This window comes from Phaseolus vulgaris, chromosome 7 (genome assembly GCF_000499845.2).
Source record: "Phaseolus vulgaris cultivar G19833 chromosome 7, P. vulgaris v2.0, whole genome shotgun sequence".
NCBI classification, from domain to species: domain Eukaryota; kingdom Viridiplantae; phylum Streptophyta; class Magnoliopsida; order Fabales; family Fabaceae; genus Phaseolus; species Phaseolus vulgaris.
In genome coordinates this window covers 32222187-32240633 of record NC_023753.2, presented here as the reverse complement: position 1 = coordinate 32240633, position 18447 = coordinate 32222187, and the positions used below count along the sequence as shown (strand labels likewise).

At 29.8% G+C, this 18447-nt stretch overlaps 1 protein-coding gene across 3 annotated transcripts; it reads right to left on the bottom strand.

Annotated features, from left to right (window-relative positions):
- Positions 1 to 1267: 1267 nt before the first annotated feature.
- LOC137830057 (topless-related protein 3-like) lies at positions 1268 to 9841 on the bottom strand. Of its 3 annotated transcripts, none has more exons than XM_068637153.1 (25): positions 9338 to 9841; positions 8189 to 8368; positions 7972 to 8085; positions 7639 to 7797; positions 7313 to 7487; positions 7070 to 7199; positions 6713 to 6828; positions 6449 to 6581; positions 6229 to 6338; positions 5980 to 6055; positions 5834 to 5907; positions 5665 to 5760; positions 5499 to 5591; positions 5076 to 5203; positions 4726 to 4960; positions 4477 to 4644; positions 4303 to 4386; positions 3727 to 3882; positions 3527 to 3637; positions 3226 to 3405; positions 3023 to 3151; positions 2828 to 2923; positions 2406 to 2588; positions 2148 to 2323; positions 1268 to 1668 (listed from the first exon to the last, which is right to left on the bottom strand). In XM_068637153.1, exons 1-25 carry the CDS (start codon positions 9415 to 9417, stop codon positions 1452 to 1454), a joined length of 3399 nt encoding a protein of 1132 aa, XP_068493254.1. In that variant the 5' UTR covers positions 9418 to 9841; the 3' UTR covers positions 1268 to 1451. The 3 variants fall into 3 exon arrangements, with proteins under 3 accessions (XP_068493254.1, XP_068493253.1, XP_068493252.1); XM_068637152.1 differs by having other exon boundaries at positions 7313 to 7517; positions 9338 to 9808; XM_068637151.1 differs by having other exon boundaries at positions 5834 to 6055; positions 9338 to 9808.
- Positions 9842 to 18447: the final 8606 nt, after the last annotated feature.

Here is an 18447-nt window from a genome sequence, read left to right as displayed (position 1 = left end):
ACAAATTAAAATTTATTTTAAAATAAATAATTTTGTTTCAACAAAAAGACTTCTTGAACTACTTTATATGGATTTCTTTAGACCTTCCAGAACCATGAGTTTGGGGGAAAATTACTATGCTTTGATTCTTGTTGATGATTTCTCTATATACACCTGGACACTATTCATTACATCCAAAACTGATTCTTTCTTTGTTTTTAAAAAGCTTGACAAAATTCTTGAAAATGAAAGTAGTTTCCATATTAACTCTATTAGAAGTGATCATGGGGAGAATTTCAAAATAAAAAATTTTAATGTGTTGTGAAAAGAGAGGCATAATTCATAATTTCTCTGCACCTAGAACTCCACAACAAAATGGAGTAGTATAACAAAAAAAAACAGGTCTTTAGAAGAACTTGCAAGAATCATATTAAAACTTTGTTTGACAATTTGTTCAACTATTTTTCTAATAGATTGAAATGACTTATCTTCTTTAAAGGCTTTATCAATTTGTTTTAACATGAAACTATGATTCAATATGTGTATTTCATTAATAAATAATTTCATTATTTCAAATATTTAGTCTATTAGACCTCACGCATACTTCTATATAACTCTTTGAAAACATTTTGATATTAGTGAAAATTTTGTGAGAAAGAACTTTTTCCTAAGAGTTATAATTTTGAATTTGGAAAGCAAATTCTTGGAGCTTTCTTTTAGCTTAAGATCTTTCTGGTCAAGAAATAATCATATCTGTTGTATTCAGTTTAGGTGTAATAACTTAACTAAATAAATTGCTTAATAGTTGTCAGATAGATTGCTTGTGTTTCACTAAATAGGATGTTCACTGTAATTTTCTTTAATAGGGTTTTACAATATTATGTTGAACCATTTCTTGTAGGGTGAAAAAAATTGTTCTTGATCTTTTGTCAAAAATTTGTTTTAGTGTAGACTTAACTGGGGCAGCAACTAGATATAACTTTATAAAATAGTGAACTAGTATACAAATTTTATATATTTTTTATCTGTTAAAAGATTATTGGTGAAAATTTCAATATGTTGATTCAGTAAAGACCGAATCTAATTTCTTAAATTTGCAAAATGTTTTTAAAGTTCACCCTCTCTCTTAAATTTGTCATTATTTCTTACAAATATAATATTCATCAATATGGAGATGAAATTTTCTACGACCTTTCCTAATTGCAATAAATAAATTGACAATTGATAACACGCAAGGAAAATTGACTGATACACTTGTAAGCAAGAACAAGAACATTACAACTATATATAAACAATAAAATTGAGTTAACTAGAATAAATTAAGGTATACACCAGGGTACATCTAAGCATTTAGCATTTTATGTCGAATTCTGACCTGATATTGACGAGACACATTGGTGAATCAAAATCTAAACTTCTAAGATGATAAAATTACAGATGAAAAGAACTATACTAGTATAATACAATTGAGCTCATCTTTGAGCCTGATCAGCAGTGTGGTTGCTTGTTGTAGATGATGATGCTGTTCTACCATTCATTATTCCATTGTCCATAGGTGGGGAGGATCCCCACTTACCCTCTGATTCACTTGGTTCTATCACTTTCACAGATCCATCCGTCAAACCAACAGCAAACTGATTAGGTTCTAGTGGATGTGCGGCGACCACAAGAGGGTACAAAGATGGACTTCTGCAATAATACACAAGGATCAAGCTCCTAACCTCAGGCTTTGCAAATACAAATAAAAAATCACCATGCACCCGTTTCTGAGGGAGGATTCTTTTTTTTTTGTTAAAAAAACATAGTATTGATGATTTTAATTCTAAATCCATTTTAATATCCATAATTGAAACAGCAACGACTTTGTTGTATTAAATGACTAAGCAGAATTTTACTGCGCAAGTACAAGAGAAAATGTTTAGCAAAATACATATACATACATATTCTTTACTACATACATATTCTTTACTGCATGAAAAATGTTGGGCAATATATATTATTTACTATTGGGTGAGACGAATGTGGGAGTCACTGAATCAAGTGTGGAATAGGTTATTTAGCGGAACTGAAAGGAAATCTACCCATAATAGTGTTGAGAGAAGAGTGTGTTAGTCAACTTTAATATAAGAGAGACTAAATTGAGTCCAAATTACTAATCTGAAACCTACCCATTTAAAGCTGCCGGTGACAAGCATATTGACGGTGCAATTCGACATCTAAGCCTCAAGCTATCAGCATCAAACACACCAATGTTGGCATCACAAAATGTAGCATAAATTAACTGACTGTTGCAGGAATAGGCTGCATATGATATTGGGGCATGCAGCACATCTTGGGGTACCCACTGCAGCAAAGGAATTTATGAGGATCTAATTTTTAATTGTCAGCAACCAGCAGCTTCATCAATATTGGAAGAAGTTTCATACCTGCCGAATCCGTTCCATCTTAGAAGCATCATATATTGCCAACTGAGTCTCATGGACTACCAACAAACGAAGTTGATCAGAATGGAACTGTACTCGTGTATCACCAACAGGTGCCTTTCCTGCGGGTAGTTGTATTGGAATTGATTTTCTTTTCTCCCATGTATCAATGCTCCATACACAAAGCTGTACAAAATAATTAAAATTCTTAAGACCCGAAAATAAAAAAATTGAGCATAGAAAAATGCAAGAGGCACAAATACAACTAAAACACAGATCCGTAACTCTAGTTGCCAAAAGAAAATAAAAAACGCAAGTTATTAAGTGTAGCGAGCCAGCAAAATACTTGCACCAGAAATCCACTTTGAAAGGTTTTCCGTGCCACTTTGAATGTTGTATGAATGGAAAACAGATAATAGACTTACTTGAGCATCAGCACCAGATGAAACCAGTATGTTAAGATTGGTTGAAAAAGCTAAACCAGTAATACGCTTCTGGTGACCCTTCAATTTTGATTTCACCTGGAACATACCCCCAAATAGGGAAAAGAGTGGTGTGAGATTATTAGAAACAATAGTGTAAGTATCAAAACAAGAAAACTAGTCAAAGATAGTAATCACCTCGTCCACTCTGACATTATAGATATGAATGGTTGAATCCTCCATCCCAATGGCGATAATGTTGTTATCCTGGGGATGGAAAGCTAAGAAGGTAGAAGCAGGAGGTGGTGGCATGAATGTTGTCATTACCTATTAAAAAGTGAAGTAATCAGTAAACTAAACAAATGAATGGAATATCAGAATTGTACATCCGGAGGACACACCTTGAATGTCATCATGTTAAATAGGGAAACCTTTCCACCACAAGCAGACAAAACGTATGAGTCATTTTTTGAGAGTGCAATGCAAGGGACTGCTTCTTCAAGGTTGACACCCGATATATCATTAGTCATAAGAAGACCACTGTTGGGTTGCCAATGCTGTGGAACAACATTGGCTGTAGCCTGTAATCATATTAACATCAGAATTATGTTCTCTACTGAAAGGAACAAACATATGGAAAGCACAGAGAAAACAAAGAACTGAAGGGAAAAAAATGCAAATTAATTATTTGCTGAAGACTACCTTCCCAGTAGGATTCTGTTCATTGCGAGCCCATTTCCAAAGCTTCTGGGTACCATTTGAACCAAGTGCTAAAATACCAACGCCAGAGTTTGTATATAAAAGTCTAACAACCTATGCATGGATCAGATTATTAAAACACCGTACAGGACACAGTTAGCCATAGAATAATGGCAATCTCAAATAAACAAATGGCAACACACCTTGCTGGATGAATCTGTGCTTTCAGGCATGGTAACTGACCGACATTGGACAGGATCCAGAATTTCAGATAGTTGCCATGGTTTAGTAGCTCTCTCTATTACATCTTCCACAGTTCTTGGTTTTTCCACACTTCGGCCCATGGGATCAACTCCATTCTTTATTGAAAAGGCCAAAATCAATACATGTGCAAAGAAGTATTAAGATGCAGTAAAATTCACAACACATGCAACTTAGAGAAGGTATAAATAACAATTAGCTAATTTATTCCAGAGGAATACAAATGCCAAATTATAAGTAAAACAAATTTGTGTATGCCTTTTGGATCTACTGGTACCACAAAAATAGAACATGTTTTTTCAAAAAGTGTGAAGCAGAAGATCCAAAAGGTGGTCCTCCATTGTTTACATGGGTAATGAATTATTGTTGATTTGAGCATACTATAAGAAAGAATAAAAGGACTAAACAATAGCCCACATGCTAGAGTGTGTGTACTGAATTGAAGCAACTATCAATGTCATTGTTAACATTATAATAATGAATTAATAATTATTAACTTCACAAGGTTAGATTCATACAAGAATTGGAGAAGGCCTGACAGGGGAGCTTCTTTCCACTTTACAGTTGACAGGACTAACATTAACAGTAGAAGAGCCAGATACCTACATGGCATAAACAAAGTAGACAGTAACATCAAACATATTTAGATCTAAACATCAGTGTTCAAGCAAAAAAATAAACTGTATCACTACCTTAATTGCAGTTGATTCAAGGGGTGACCTCAATGCTTCAAATCCGGGAGTTTCAATGGTTCTTAAAGATCTAAGACCAGAAGCATTAGCAAGTATCTTGAATCCATTGTCCACTGTAGTAACCGCCAGAATATTTCCTTCCTTGTTGAATCTCAACCGTGGAAGGCTCTAAACAAATTCATATACACAGGATATTTTATTGGGTGTCATATTCCAGAAGAAATAAATTAGTTAACCATAAATACCAACCTGTAATCCTCCATTGGCATCAGTACTTATAACAAGATTAACATTGTCCATGTCCCAAAACTTAACTTGACCATCTTCACCTGCAGCCAAAAAGCGGTTTTGGGTTGTGTCAAACTGCACAACGCCAGCAGATTTTTTTCTAAACCCATTGTATGTTCTCTTGATGGCTCCTTCACTTTCATTCCATTCAACAAGAAAAGACTCTCCATCTTCACTTGTCCCACAAGAAAATAACCTGGAGAAAGATGGAGAATGAAAGACATCATAGGAAACTTCAATATAATACATCATAGGTATCCTTTGAGCATGACACTTGGAGGAATATATACCCTCATCAAGATCCAGCTTACCTAGTTCCATCAGCACTATAAAGCATTGTGGTGCACCAGTTGCCAGGGGCATCATAGTCAACCCTAGAACCCATGTTGTCGTATAACCATGCCTTTATTTTCCCATCAATGGCAGTTGAAAATATGAACTGCAAAATTACATAACCAACATTTAGAGAGTGTATATGTGTACATATATATAAATTGCAATAAGTTAAATCAATACATATTCTCATCCAATGGGGCCAATACATGCAGTGTAACAGAAAAAGGGCTGTAATTTTTCAAGACAATGAAAGCCGCTTTTTATAAGTTCAAATGTTTAATACAAAATAACATATAGTAAAACTGAAATAGACAAAAGATTTATAAAATTCTAGCAAGCGGTATATAGCAGAAAACATTAGTATAAACATTAAATATTACAGATGCATCACTTTTTACCTGAATGCTCTCTTTGTGATGGGGACAGATGGAATATACAGGTGCCTCGTGCCCCTCAAAGCTGAACAGTTTGCGTCCATTTAAATCCCATACCTATCAAGATTTTAATCAGAAAAAAGTGATAATTTTTGCACAATCCAAAAATTGCAAAGTAAATTTTGTGAACCTTTATCAACTTATCATCCCCACAAGTCACAATACACAGCTGTTTGTTTGGATGAGCAAATGCCAAGTCATTCACACCCCCAACATGAGCATCAACCTGCTTAAAAAGAAAATGTAAATTAAACTGCAAACAAACTTTAGCTACTTTTTGTGAAGAAAAAAAATATCACCTCTATACGCTGGGTTAGCTCATTTGATCCGGTGTAAGCATACAGGTGAATCAAATGTTTAGTAAAAGCAATACCTACAGAAAAGCAACCAGTTAGATATTTACTGACAGCTTCAAAAATGGTTTTAGAAACATAATGTTCCGTACCTACAAAACTTCCATCAGGGCTCCATGTGACCCGACTGACAGAAATAGGTGCATCCTTCGCAGCAGCAGCAGCAGCCTGAAAAATTCTCAGCATTAATTACAATTGTTTTGAATTCTCCAGCAGCAACACTGGTGGCCAGGCAAAATAATATACTGGCAATAATAGTTTATGCTGCACTTATTTTCTTGGGTCAGACTGATAACCAAGGGTACTACATATCAAACAATAAATATTGCACTGTATGAAACCTGAAATGGTAATGAACATGCAGACACATCCCATATTTTGAATGGCTTTGAGACCAACTTTTCTCGCAAACTGAGTTCCCAGAGGGTAATTTCTCCATTGTTTGAACCAACTAATCAATGGAAATATATATATCATTAGAAGAAAAGGAATTTAAATTATGCTTTTGTCAGTATTTTGACAACCAATATATTAGAATAATGCAGTTATGATAAACATTACCAAGAAGTAAGGTATGATGAGAAGGATGAAAATCCATGCTTTTCACAGAGGATCCTTGATGCAATGTCATAGTCACAGTTCTTGGCAGATCATCCAGTGACCAAGAGGCTTGTCGAGCCAAGGGATAAGAAACCTTAAATTATATAAACGAACGACACTGAAATCAGTCATGAGTCATCAAAAAGTAAAAAAAGTAACAAAAATATTTGGCTTCATAAAGTATGTTAGACACAACTAAATTAAACAGAAATTCTTCAAAGTTACCTCCTCTACAGAATGACCAGAACGAAGCCTTTTCATTAGTGGTTCATGATCAGTATTCTGATAATCAACCATGGCAGAAGTTGCAGGAGGTGTTCTAGGACGTTTCAAGATAGACACTGTTAAAGAAATGTGGATTTTTAATTCAGGTATCCACATAGTGAAACTATTGAACAAGTGATATTTTATTTAATATAAAGATTCCTATTCACTTAGCCAAGCAAATTGCAATAGCCAAGACACCAAAGATTATAAGGCTTTTTAAAAAAGTGTAAAAAACACTAGTGCATGGCATGTAAATGTCATAAAAAATAGTACAGCCAGTTTTACTGAAAATAATAGGGTAACTACAATCTTAACCTTGACTCTGTGGGACAGGTATGGTTGATGCCGTGACAATAGCTGCTTGGACAGATGATGAAGCTGAGGCATTGGCCATCCAACCAGCCAAAGCATTAGCATTGGCCGTTGCAGCAGCTGGTGGGAAGGGCTACAAAATTTAAAAAATTGAATTATTAGTTAGTCAACATGGTAACAATTATAGTATCTATCTATCAACAAAAAATCAAGATAACCAGTTGCTTGATATGAAAGGTATCATACACCGTGAGCTCCAAGAGAAGTATAAGCAGCGGGCTTTGCAACTGCAGCAATTGGAAGATTGACGGGTGTAGGTGCCAGAGGACCATTTGGAGGTGCACATGTGTGATCTGTGAATAAAGTCTTAATATCTGGATTTGGCCTTGGGTTTTTGCAGAGCTGGTGCTGCCAGTTTAGACTGCATTGATAGGGTGCAGATATAAATTCGCTGATAAAAAAAATAAGGCACAAAACAAACTAAAAGTTCAAATTTACAAGAAATAGTTAAAAAAGAATGGGAAACCTTCCAAATTCTGATCATTTACCGGATAAAAAATAATCATACATACCTTTGATTGATTAAAGTTCTCAGTCTTGATGACTTAAGGGTGGGGAAGATAAGCTTATCACGGAAAAGAGGATTTGCCTCTATGAGTTTTTTCAGCTCTATCAGCATAATGCTTCGAGCAGTTTTGGTGTCGCCGTACTTGGACAGCTGCTCGTTCTCCCTGTTATGTGAAACAAAATACCACTCTACTGTCAAGCTTAACACTTAATTAGATTTAGTTGTGAATTGAATCAAAGATTCATGAATCACATGTACAATCTCATCCACCTAACAGTCAAGAAAAGGCAGTGACAAACAATGTATTCCATTAGATTATATATATTTTAGATATTACCTGAAATTATTAAGAGTTAATAACTGCGTTATTTCTTTGTACAGCTCCTCATTGAAGGTGGAGAACATTTTTAAATCACCAGCTAATATCTCAACAGCCTTTGCCTTGTCTTGCCTAAAATTTTGAAAAACACCATAGATAAAACAAGACGTGCAGTGTTACAACAAGCACAAATGCATTTATAAAAACTAAGAAAAAAATACGAAGTTCCACATACCGATCAAGTGCTTCCAGATATTTTTGTTTCCTAATTTCAAAGAATATTTTCATTGAGTATCTATTATCATCAACTTTGGTAAACCCAGATAAATACTTCTCAACCTCTTCCCACTCACCAGCCTGCACTTTTTCCTCAAAGTACTTCATATTGAAAAAGAATCCAGATTCTTTCTCAAGCCTGCAAACATTAAGAAGCCTTTAAAAGAGTAACATGAACAGGCACAATAATGAAAATTCTTACACAAAAAACTTCAGAAAACCGAAAGGGTATTCGGCTTTTCTTTTTATCTTCTCAAATCCGCCCACCAAGTAAGAACATTATATAACTTCGGTGAAAGGAACAGGCTTATTACCATTAAAAGGTTTACAAGTTCAGCTTCCATGTATTAAAGTAGTTAACTGTTTTCCCCAATTCATAAAGCCGAAAAGTGTAATGGCCACATAGAAAGGAGAAGACATTACATGATCTAATACACTTGCTGAAAGAAAAATCGTTGCATATTCCAGGCTATCAAGCATTAATAGACTCAAACAATCTCAACATTAGACATATCTTAATGTACGGCAAATAGAAGTTAATAAATCGCAGTTATTTGTCAAGTGCTCAAGTGGAGATTGGTTAGGCTTTGGTGGTGTCAAAGTAAATAATAATGTCTCCTTGTATATAGGGATGGCATGTCTGATTATAGGGGATACGTATCTCTTCAAAATTATAAAAAATTAAAAAATAATTTTTAAAAAATCATAAGCTGGCCTCCTCAAAATATCAGAGTTTAACACCTAGTTCTGCCAATGCATTTGCCCAATTGACAGAGTAATTGACCCTCGTACAAAACCCAACCGTCCAAAAACCAGTAATGTAGACGCAAAAAAACCACAGCAGTTCTGATACTCAATTAATTGTAAATTACAAGAAAAAACCCTAATATATGAAATTAAAGCATTTCTCTCTTCTTCTTCTTCTTATTTTGCCTCATTCCTCAATAATTAGATAACCAGAACACTCATAGAAAAAATAAACACTTTCAAAACATGATTACCTCATTTCAAATTCAGACCAAATCCTAACCATCACCCAAATTACACGACATAACAACTTGCAACTTGCAGGGAAATAGGGGAAAAAAAGGGGAGTAAAGGCACTCACTTGTGTACAGATTCTTTGAATTTCTCTTCCTCCAAAAACTGAAGTATGAGAAACACCAATTCTCTGCTCAGAGAAGACATATCGAACTCCAATCTGAAAACCACACCGTTAATTTCGATCTCCGAATCTCGATCTTCGAACAGAACCAATACGACCTTTAAAGAACCAAAAACAGTACAAAACTCCAATCCCACCGACCAACAAGATGTGAACCACAAACTCTCCCTCTTCACTCCGACTCTAACAATCCCAACCCAGGTAACCTTAAAATCCTCATGAAATCTAGAGCCTCCTGGGTTATATAAAGGGCTCAGAATTCGAGAATTTTTAGGGTTTGAAAGGCTGCGGATAAGAGAGAGAAGAGAAACTCGGTCTCGCTATCTTCGATGCGTTGTACAAGGTCGCTCTTTTTCTACTGACCCATCAGAGATAAGTACATCGACTTATTCAATCAGTAGAACTACTTATCATATAGACTTATCATTTCGTGTATGATAAGAACCCAGTCCAGAGTATTGCGGAATTGAACTATTAATTCAAATCTAGTGAATATTCTTTACACACGTCCACTCTACCCCATTCTTTTTGTTCTGTCCCTTTCACGTTAGAATGAGAATTTAATTTCTCTTTTCAATTTCTCATTTTAAATGCGATATATAAAGTGCTTTGATTTCTCCGAGAACGCAAATCCACGCGCGATTAGAATTTAATTCTTGACCCCACATCTCGCTGTCGGGATGTTTGGTTTGGACGCGTGAGATTGAGGGTTCTTGGTTGTTGTGTAATTGTGTGCTAGGACTAACTATCAAATTGTGTTTCCTAATACAGATTTTATATTTCATTATTTTTTATAAATATAAGTATTAATGAATTAATAATAATAATTAATTATATACAAAATATACTATATATTTAATATAACAATTATATATATATATATAAATATAATAAAATATTTATTATATAATTGATTATGTATTTATATATAATAAAACAAATATAATTAATTATATAATATAATTATAAATATATAAATAAAAATTAATAATTATTATTGATTAGAGGGTAACTCACTTATTTGTTTATATGATTTTTGTGAATAATTAGAAAGTAGATTCATAGGTAATGTAAGAGGTCTCTCATACATATTTGAAGGAAAGATTAGCATGATCATAACTATATTATGAGTAGGTGAAGATTTTATCATAATATTAAAAATCAATGTTGAATCTTCAAATCTTAGTTTTTAGGTGTTATGATTTATGTGAGATGCTTTGTTTTGCTTTGTTGATGTTGATAGCTTTGAAGAAGACTGATGCTGAAAGTGTTTTGACATTGTTGTGTTAAGACGAGTTGTTAGTGGAATTTGATGTCAAGATCAATGAGTAAGATGATGTTCATTATTCTCGTAGTTTATACATGGAGTTTGATGTATTTTTTTAAACAAATTTACGGAATAAAGAATAACAAGATCAATTAAGATTGAGCATGAATATAAACCAATAATTTGACATAGTAGATTAATTAATATTTAACCATTTAGAACGAAAATTTGACTTAGGAACATCCTCAAATGATTTCTCATGATATTATAATTTTTTTAATTTTCTCATAATTATTATAATTTAATTTTCCTTTTCACCATTTGTATTATATCGTTATTTGTTTAATATTAATTAGTTATTAAATTTTTACACTAATTTTGATTTATTTTATTAAGTTTTACTATCTTTATAATTTTACTTACATCTTTTACAATAATTTTTATTTAATTTTATCAAAATCTATTTTTAACAATTTTACATGAGTTTATAATGTTAAATGACTACTATTTTTTTATGATAAAAAAAACTATAACAGAAATAATGTTTTAATCATATACGAATTCTATAATCAAATTTCATTTTAAATTATTTTTTATAGGAAAGAAAAAATCATAATTTTACAATTTTATCAATTATTTTTTTTAACCAATCATAGTGGTCGTATTATTAATAATTTTTCATATATTTTTCCTTTTCTTTTCACCATCTTTTCTTTTCACCATCTTTTCTTTAATTCAAAATAATATCATTTTTACTCTTTCTATCCTCAAATTTATCTTTCTTTTCACTCCCTCGTGATTCCAAAAATTAAAAAACCCTATTCCACAAGCATATATTTTTAAATTTCAAAAGGATTTTTGTTAGTATATACATCAAAATCAATGAGCCTTTCATTTTCACATCAGCATCAGCATCATAAACTATTTCTGATTATTTAAGAAATTAATTAACTACATATGGCTTAATTGAAATGAAAGAATATTTAATATAATTAAATTCATAAATACACTTTAATAAAGTTATATTTTTTGTGATCTCACGGAATAAGTAAAACTTGCCAACTGGATCATATAAATATAAAATAATTTAAATAAAATAAATATGATTCCTTTATTATCTTTTATCAAATTTTACAACTCAAATCTAAACACCGCAACTAGGATTATTCAATAAATTCAAATATAAATAAACTCTAGCTATCTTAACCTTCGTGTAATAATATACAATGAAATTTTCCTATTCAGTAATATTTTATCTATTTTAATTTTAATAATATTTTAAAATTACAATACATAATTTATTATAAAAATTCACTATAAAATAATAAGACAATAAAAAATAACTAAATTATAGTAGGGCAAAAATATAAAATAAAAAAATTAATTTACACACAGAAGAGACTATCACATAAATAAAAGAATTATCTACCTACACTATACAGAATACAGTTAAATTGTAAGTGTTTAAAATTATTTACTATATTTAACTATTTTATATTTATATAATAAATAAATTACATATATATATATATATACACATAAATGTATTTATAAAAGATGAAATTAAAATTACTGTAAGACAAAATAATAAAGTATCCAAACACAGCGCAATCGTGCCTGTATTTCTTCTAGTTTAATTGTATTATTTTATAAAATATTTTTAAATTTAAAAGTCATGTTTGATAAATATGGTTGAGATTATTTTAAATCTTGATTTTTTATTTTATAATATCAAGAACATTGAATAAAAATAGTTAAAATTATTAATTAATTTAAAATTAGGTAACTTACTTATAGTTAAGTAAAGAGATCGTATATAATTAATAATTAGTGGAAATTTATTTTAACATATCATTTGTAGTAATAATTTTATTATCTTTCATGTTTTTAACTATAGTAACATTTTGAATAATAAAAAATTAACATGATTGTCAGATTATTTTTATAGTCTTGAACTATTAGCTTGTTAAAAGCAATATTTTTAATTTTTTACTAATAATTTTGTTTTATAAATATAATATCACTCTACTGCAAAATATATCCTATGAATCAATTTATTTATCACATGAATAAAGAGTAAAAAAAAAAATTATAGATAAAGATTAATTTTAGAACAAAAATAATTAATAAGTATATTAACTAAATTATATATTATTGGTATCTATTTAATTATTAAAATTTTGTGCTATTAACTTTAGAATATAATTAGTTGGTAAAAAAAAAAACTTTAGTAGGTATTTAAATATCAATTTAGATACTATTTATTAATAATAAAACTTACTTTAGATACAACTTTATTTAGTATTTAGGTAGTATCTAATTTAGTTAATATAGTAATTAATTATTTTTTGTCTCTAAAATTAGTCTCTATTTATTTTGTAGTGAAGTAACATAATAAATATATATATATATGTGAAAAAATAATTATTAAATGTCACATCATTGATAATTATATAAAATAAAATTTCTCAATTCAATCATTATAATTTCATTTTATATTATTGTATTTATCTATGCTAAAATTTGTTGTAATAAAAAATGTATTAAATGATTTACATTTTAATAAATTTTGAAAAGTATATATTATGTAGAAAAAGTATCAAATAATTGTATATTGATATAAAATTTTGTATATAGAACATATAAGAAAGTAATTTTCAATCTAATATTAACATTACATTACAAGAAAATCATTAAATAAAAATCAATTTTAAAGACAAAAAATAATTAGTTACTAACTAAATTAAATATTATTTTAAAGATTAAAAATATTTATTAGTGTCTAAAGTGATTTTTATTATTAATAAAATTTATAAATTATTTATTAAATTGGTATCTAATTTTTATTATTAATAAAATTTATAAATTAAATTTTAAAGTGATATATAATTTGGTATCTAATTATTAGATACCATGTTTATAAATCTTATTAATAATAAAAACTACTTTATATGTTAATAAATTTTTTATTCTCTAAAATAATATTTAATTTAGTTAATATATTAATTAATTTTTTTTCTTTATAAAATGTTTTTATTTAATGATTTTTTTTGTTAGTTTTAAAAAAATAATATTTATTCCAAAAAATATGAAATTGTAAAAAAATTAGTCAAAGTTGATTAATTTTCCTCTTTGTTCTTCTCATTAATTTTCTTCCCTTTATTTAATCCGAAGTTAATTTGAATAGTATAATATTTATCAAAAGATATTAAAAAAAATTATTTTTTCTCAAATATAACAATTTTTTATTATTTTTCTTTTATTGATTATATTTTTCTAAATATCCTAATTTTCATTAATGATTGAAAATTGATTACAAAATATTGATTTGTAAAACTTATATAATTTATTTATAATTTTAAGAAAAATAACTATATAAATAAAATGTAATTTATTAATATTAATTTATATAATAATATATTTCATAAATTCTTATTTGTCATATTATATTTACATGTATTTTATATTTATTTTTTTGATATGCTCAATATAGTTTCACATTGTTTAAGAACTGATGTTAATGACAATTTAATTACATCTCCCTTTCCTAACCCACACATTGTAAGGACAAAATTGAAAATAAACAATACCTTAAATACAATATGGTGATTGATCCTAACGATATTAATTCAATAGACATAAGAATTTAGGACTGAAATATGGAAGTCGTATGTGAGAATTGAAAATTTGTCTCCGATATGTCTAACATAGTTTTGCATTGCTAAAGAGTAATTTAAATACACAATTATCTCTTAATCATATGTGTCAATACTATTCTTACACATAAATTTAAATTATATAATTTATTAAAATATTCAAATTAAATAAATACTATTTAAATATTTCAAATTATTTTCTCAACAAAATAAAAACTCAAACCCATACCATCTGCTTTAACTACCAAGAGAAGCATATTATAGTAGATGTTTTCCAAAATCTAGTGACCTCTATCAAGTTATAGAAATTTGAATAGTTCTTGAGAATTTTATTTTCAAACTATATTATTCTTAACTTTACAAAAAAAATTATTCCAAACTTTTATTTCCCTGTTGATAGAATCATGTGTTAAAATGGATTATAGATATAATTTTATTTGGGATGTTTTTATATATTGGTACACTGTGTTATATAATGAATGGTAGTAGTTTCTAATTTTAAATTAAAGATTAGTTTAAAATCTAAAAATTGTAGTTAAAATTTTAGTACTTAATATTGTATATTAATTTAAAAATTATTTTATAAATTTTTAATAATAATAAAAATTATTTTAGATATAATATTTTTTAATTTTATAAAATAATATTTAATTTAGTTATTATATTGATTAATTATTTTTGTCTTTAAAATAAGATTTTATTAAAATATTTTATAGTAAGAATATATGTAAAAATAATATAGTGGTGAACATGGATAGTTTTTCTAGATGATTTAATTCAATACACCTTAAAGAATTTATCTTTGAAGTTCTTATAGGAGGCCATGAAGGCCTTGAATAATACGTTACCAGCCCGATTGACTAAAGAATGTCATCTGACCAACTCGGCTGGATGGGACGCATAGAAATGCTAAACGCAAGAAGGAAGAGGACGCACCCCAAACGTTTGACACACCACGCGAAGGACACCGACCGTAAAAGCATCGAAGGGGAGGGACACATGGAGATCCGAAAAAACACAACTGTAAATAAAAAAAGAAGGGGGGATCGGTAGATGACCGCTCCCTATACACACGATCCTCCAAGGAACAAGGACCGAAGGCCAACAGAGACTCCTCAGTCGAGGCCTTTAGGACAGGAACTTCGTTAAAAAATTCGGCCACCGAGGCGTCCGTATGAAAAAAGGATGCCACCTTGCACACCTTGGGGTCAACCCAGGCAGGCCCCACATGAGGACGCGGCCGTTCACAAGAGGCCGACCTGTCCGATGCATTACCAGCATCGTCACCCCTCACCTTCTCAGTCAGAGAGGCAACGTTCCCAACTACCCTGACCGGGACAACCTTATTAGATGAAGAAGAAGAAGATAAAGAAGAAGACGACGAACAAGAGGGAGGTTCAGGAAGAGGAGACCGAGCGAACGTAGAAGAAGAAGTCGGACACGAATGAGTAGACATAACTAACCTTGAGACGAACGAGGAAAGTGACTAAGATCGCTCGGATTCGTTCGAATGTCGGAGCTCAATCAATGTTAGCACGCGTGAAAGACAATTGTTCCCAACCCCTACTTATAGCCCGAAGGCGTCTCGGAAACCCAAACGTCACAAGATCTCAGTCGTTGGATCTGCTTGATCCAACGACCCACATCACTTGGCGCCCAAAACCCCCCTCATAAATGCGCATCACATCACTCGCTCAGGCGCCCCCTTACTGTCACTTCACTCATCATTACACGAACCGCCCGAGCCCACTTTTCAGACTCTTCGGTTGTACCATCTCTCAAGCCTGGGAGGCAAATGTACTGGTACGACTGGCCGAGTCAGCCAACTCGCCCAACTCGGGGACCAAACCGTGACCCAAGCGATAGCGTTCAAGTCAAAGGTTGACCGGATTAGTGAGACTAATCCAAGGTTAAGGGTGACCTAACACAACCCTAATCACAAACCAACCCCCTAATTTGGCCCAACAACGAAGGCCCATCAAGGTAATATAAATATCACACATTTCAAGGGTAAAGGTACGTCATTATCTACAGTACTCTGACAACCGAGTGCCGAAACCCCACTGACTTGAGCGTTGGAGTGCCTTCTGTAGGTACCCCACCCGCTTGAGGAGTCGGACGACCAGGAAGGTGAGCACATCAAGGAGCATTGAAAGTGTGAAGCCGACCGAACACGACAACATAATCAATTGTTCTCCAGGTCCCCAAACCCGTCCGAGAACAAAAATAAACAATTTGTTTAAAAATAATAATTAATTAAATGCAATTATGATAACAATTAATGATTACTAATTTATCATTATTACTGATAACTGAATTAAATGAAATAATGAGAATAATAATAACTTAATTAAATGCAACAATAATACCAAATAAATGCAATATAAAAATAATAATTTATTAATATTGATTAAAATGATATAATTTATTTAATATATATATATATATTAAATAAAGTATTTAAATTTAAAAATTTGAAACCGAAAAGACACACTATATACTATATACCAACGAAAGAGTGAGTCTCATGTAACACCCCAAAATATCATCCACCATCCGAGTGTAAATCCATTAAAGAGTTTTTACAAAACATAGTATAATTATAATTTAATCATTCGCATTTTATAATTTAATCATTCGAAATATATTTTTTAGTTTTTACAAATGCTGTTTTTATTTTTTATATTTATTTATTTTTGTACTTTTTTTCTTCTCATTTTTAATTTATTACTTTTTTATTTTTATTTTATAAAAACTTATTTTTTATTAATTAATTATATTTCTAACTATTTTAAACATTAAAAATATCAATTTTTTTTAATTTACTATTATTTTTTTACTTTTGAAATGGTGCTAGATAGGAAAATAAAGACAAAAAAAGTGTTAGATAGAGAAATAAAAGTGTAATTTATATGGAGAATTGAGTCTACAACCATCACATCACTCATGGATTTCAATAAATTTTTCTCCCATCCAAACACTATGACATACCCCTATCCAAATACTCTCAATTTTCTTTACACTTTCTTCTCAAATCTTCACACTTTTACTCTCCACACCCTCAACTTTCCACTTCCTAATCCAAACATAACATAAAATATTAGTAACTAAAATATTGATAGCTAATGATTAGATATTAATTTAGAAAATACTTTATAAATTTTTATTATTAATAGAAACTACTTTACATAACAATAATTTTTTAATTTATAAAATAGTTTATAATTTAATTAATATAATAACTAATTATCTTATCTCTAAAATTAGTTTATATTTAATAATTTTCTTATAGTGAAAATAACCTTATTTCTCAAATATTACAAAAACAATAGATTTTACTGTTGTCATAAAATTTATGTAATTTTTATTTAATAACATATTTTAATATGAAATAATACATACAAATTTGATAAAAAAAATGAAGAAACAAGTATGCATACATTTCTACTTTAAAAAGGAGTATAATAAAATCTCACCAACCCCACCCTATTCTTCTCATCTCTAATAAAATAATTTTGGTTTGTTTATAACAGTAAAAGAGGAAAGTACAAGAGAATTAATTGATTTTTTTTCATTTAAAAAATATTTACTATATGATCAAATCCTTACCGGTTATAAATTTTATAGGAAGAGAATTTTGAAAGAGCACTAATTAACCATTAAATATTAATTAATATTAAATTTATGCATACATATATTAAATACATTAAATGCATAGATAGGGTGCAGTATTAATAATATTATATATATATATATATATATATATATATATGATTCAATAAATATAATAAATGATATATTTTGTGTTGAATTAGCACCCTATGATTTATGCTCATTTATTGAATTTTAATTTTACTTTGAATTTTTTATTCTTAATATTTATTTTTTTAACAGGCTGTCCGCCTTTTAACTTAATTTTTTTTCCTTTAATATGTTCCTTTATTATTTTTATTTTCCTTATACTTCGTGTTTTATTCTCTTTATATGACACGCCTTTAAAAAAACCTTTATTTTTTTTTTAACTTTTCTTAAACTTTGTGTTTTATTCTTACTCTATGTCTTGGTTTTAAATAAATAAATAAAAACGGGTTTATAATTATTATAAACAAGTGAAAAATATATGTATGTGT

What these genes read in the sequence shown, in the direction of transcription:
- LOC137830057 (XM_068637151.1), bottom strand. Translation starts at nt 9,417, where the DNA reads ATGTCTTCTCTGAGCAGAGAATTGGTGTTTCTCATACTTCAGTTTTTG. An exon ending in TCATCATACCTTACTTCTTG is followed by an intron (nt 6,339 to 6,448) that starts GTAATGTTTATC and finishes TCCATTGATTAG; the next exon opens with TTGGTTCAAACAATGGAGAA. An exon ending in TTAACATGATGACATTCAAG is followed by an intron (nt 3,152 to 3,225) that starts GTGTGTCCTCCG and finishes ACTTTTTAATAG; the next exon opens with GTAATGACAACATTCATGCC.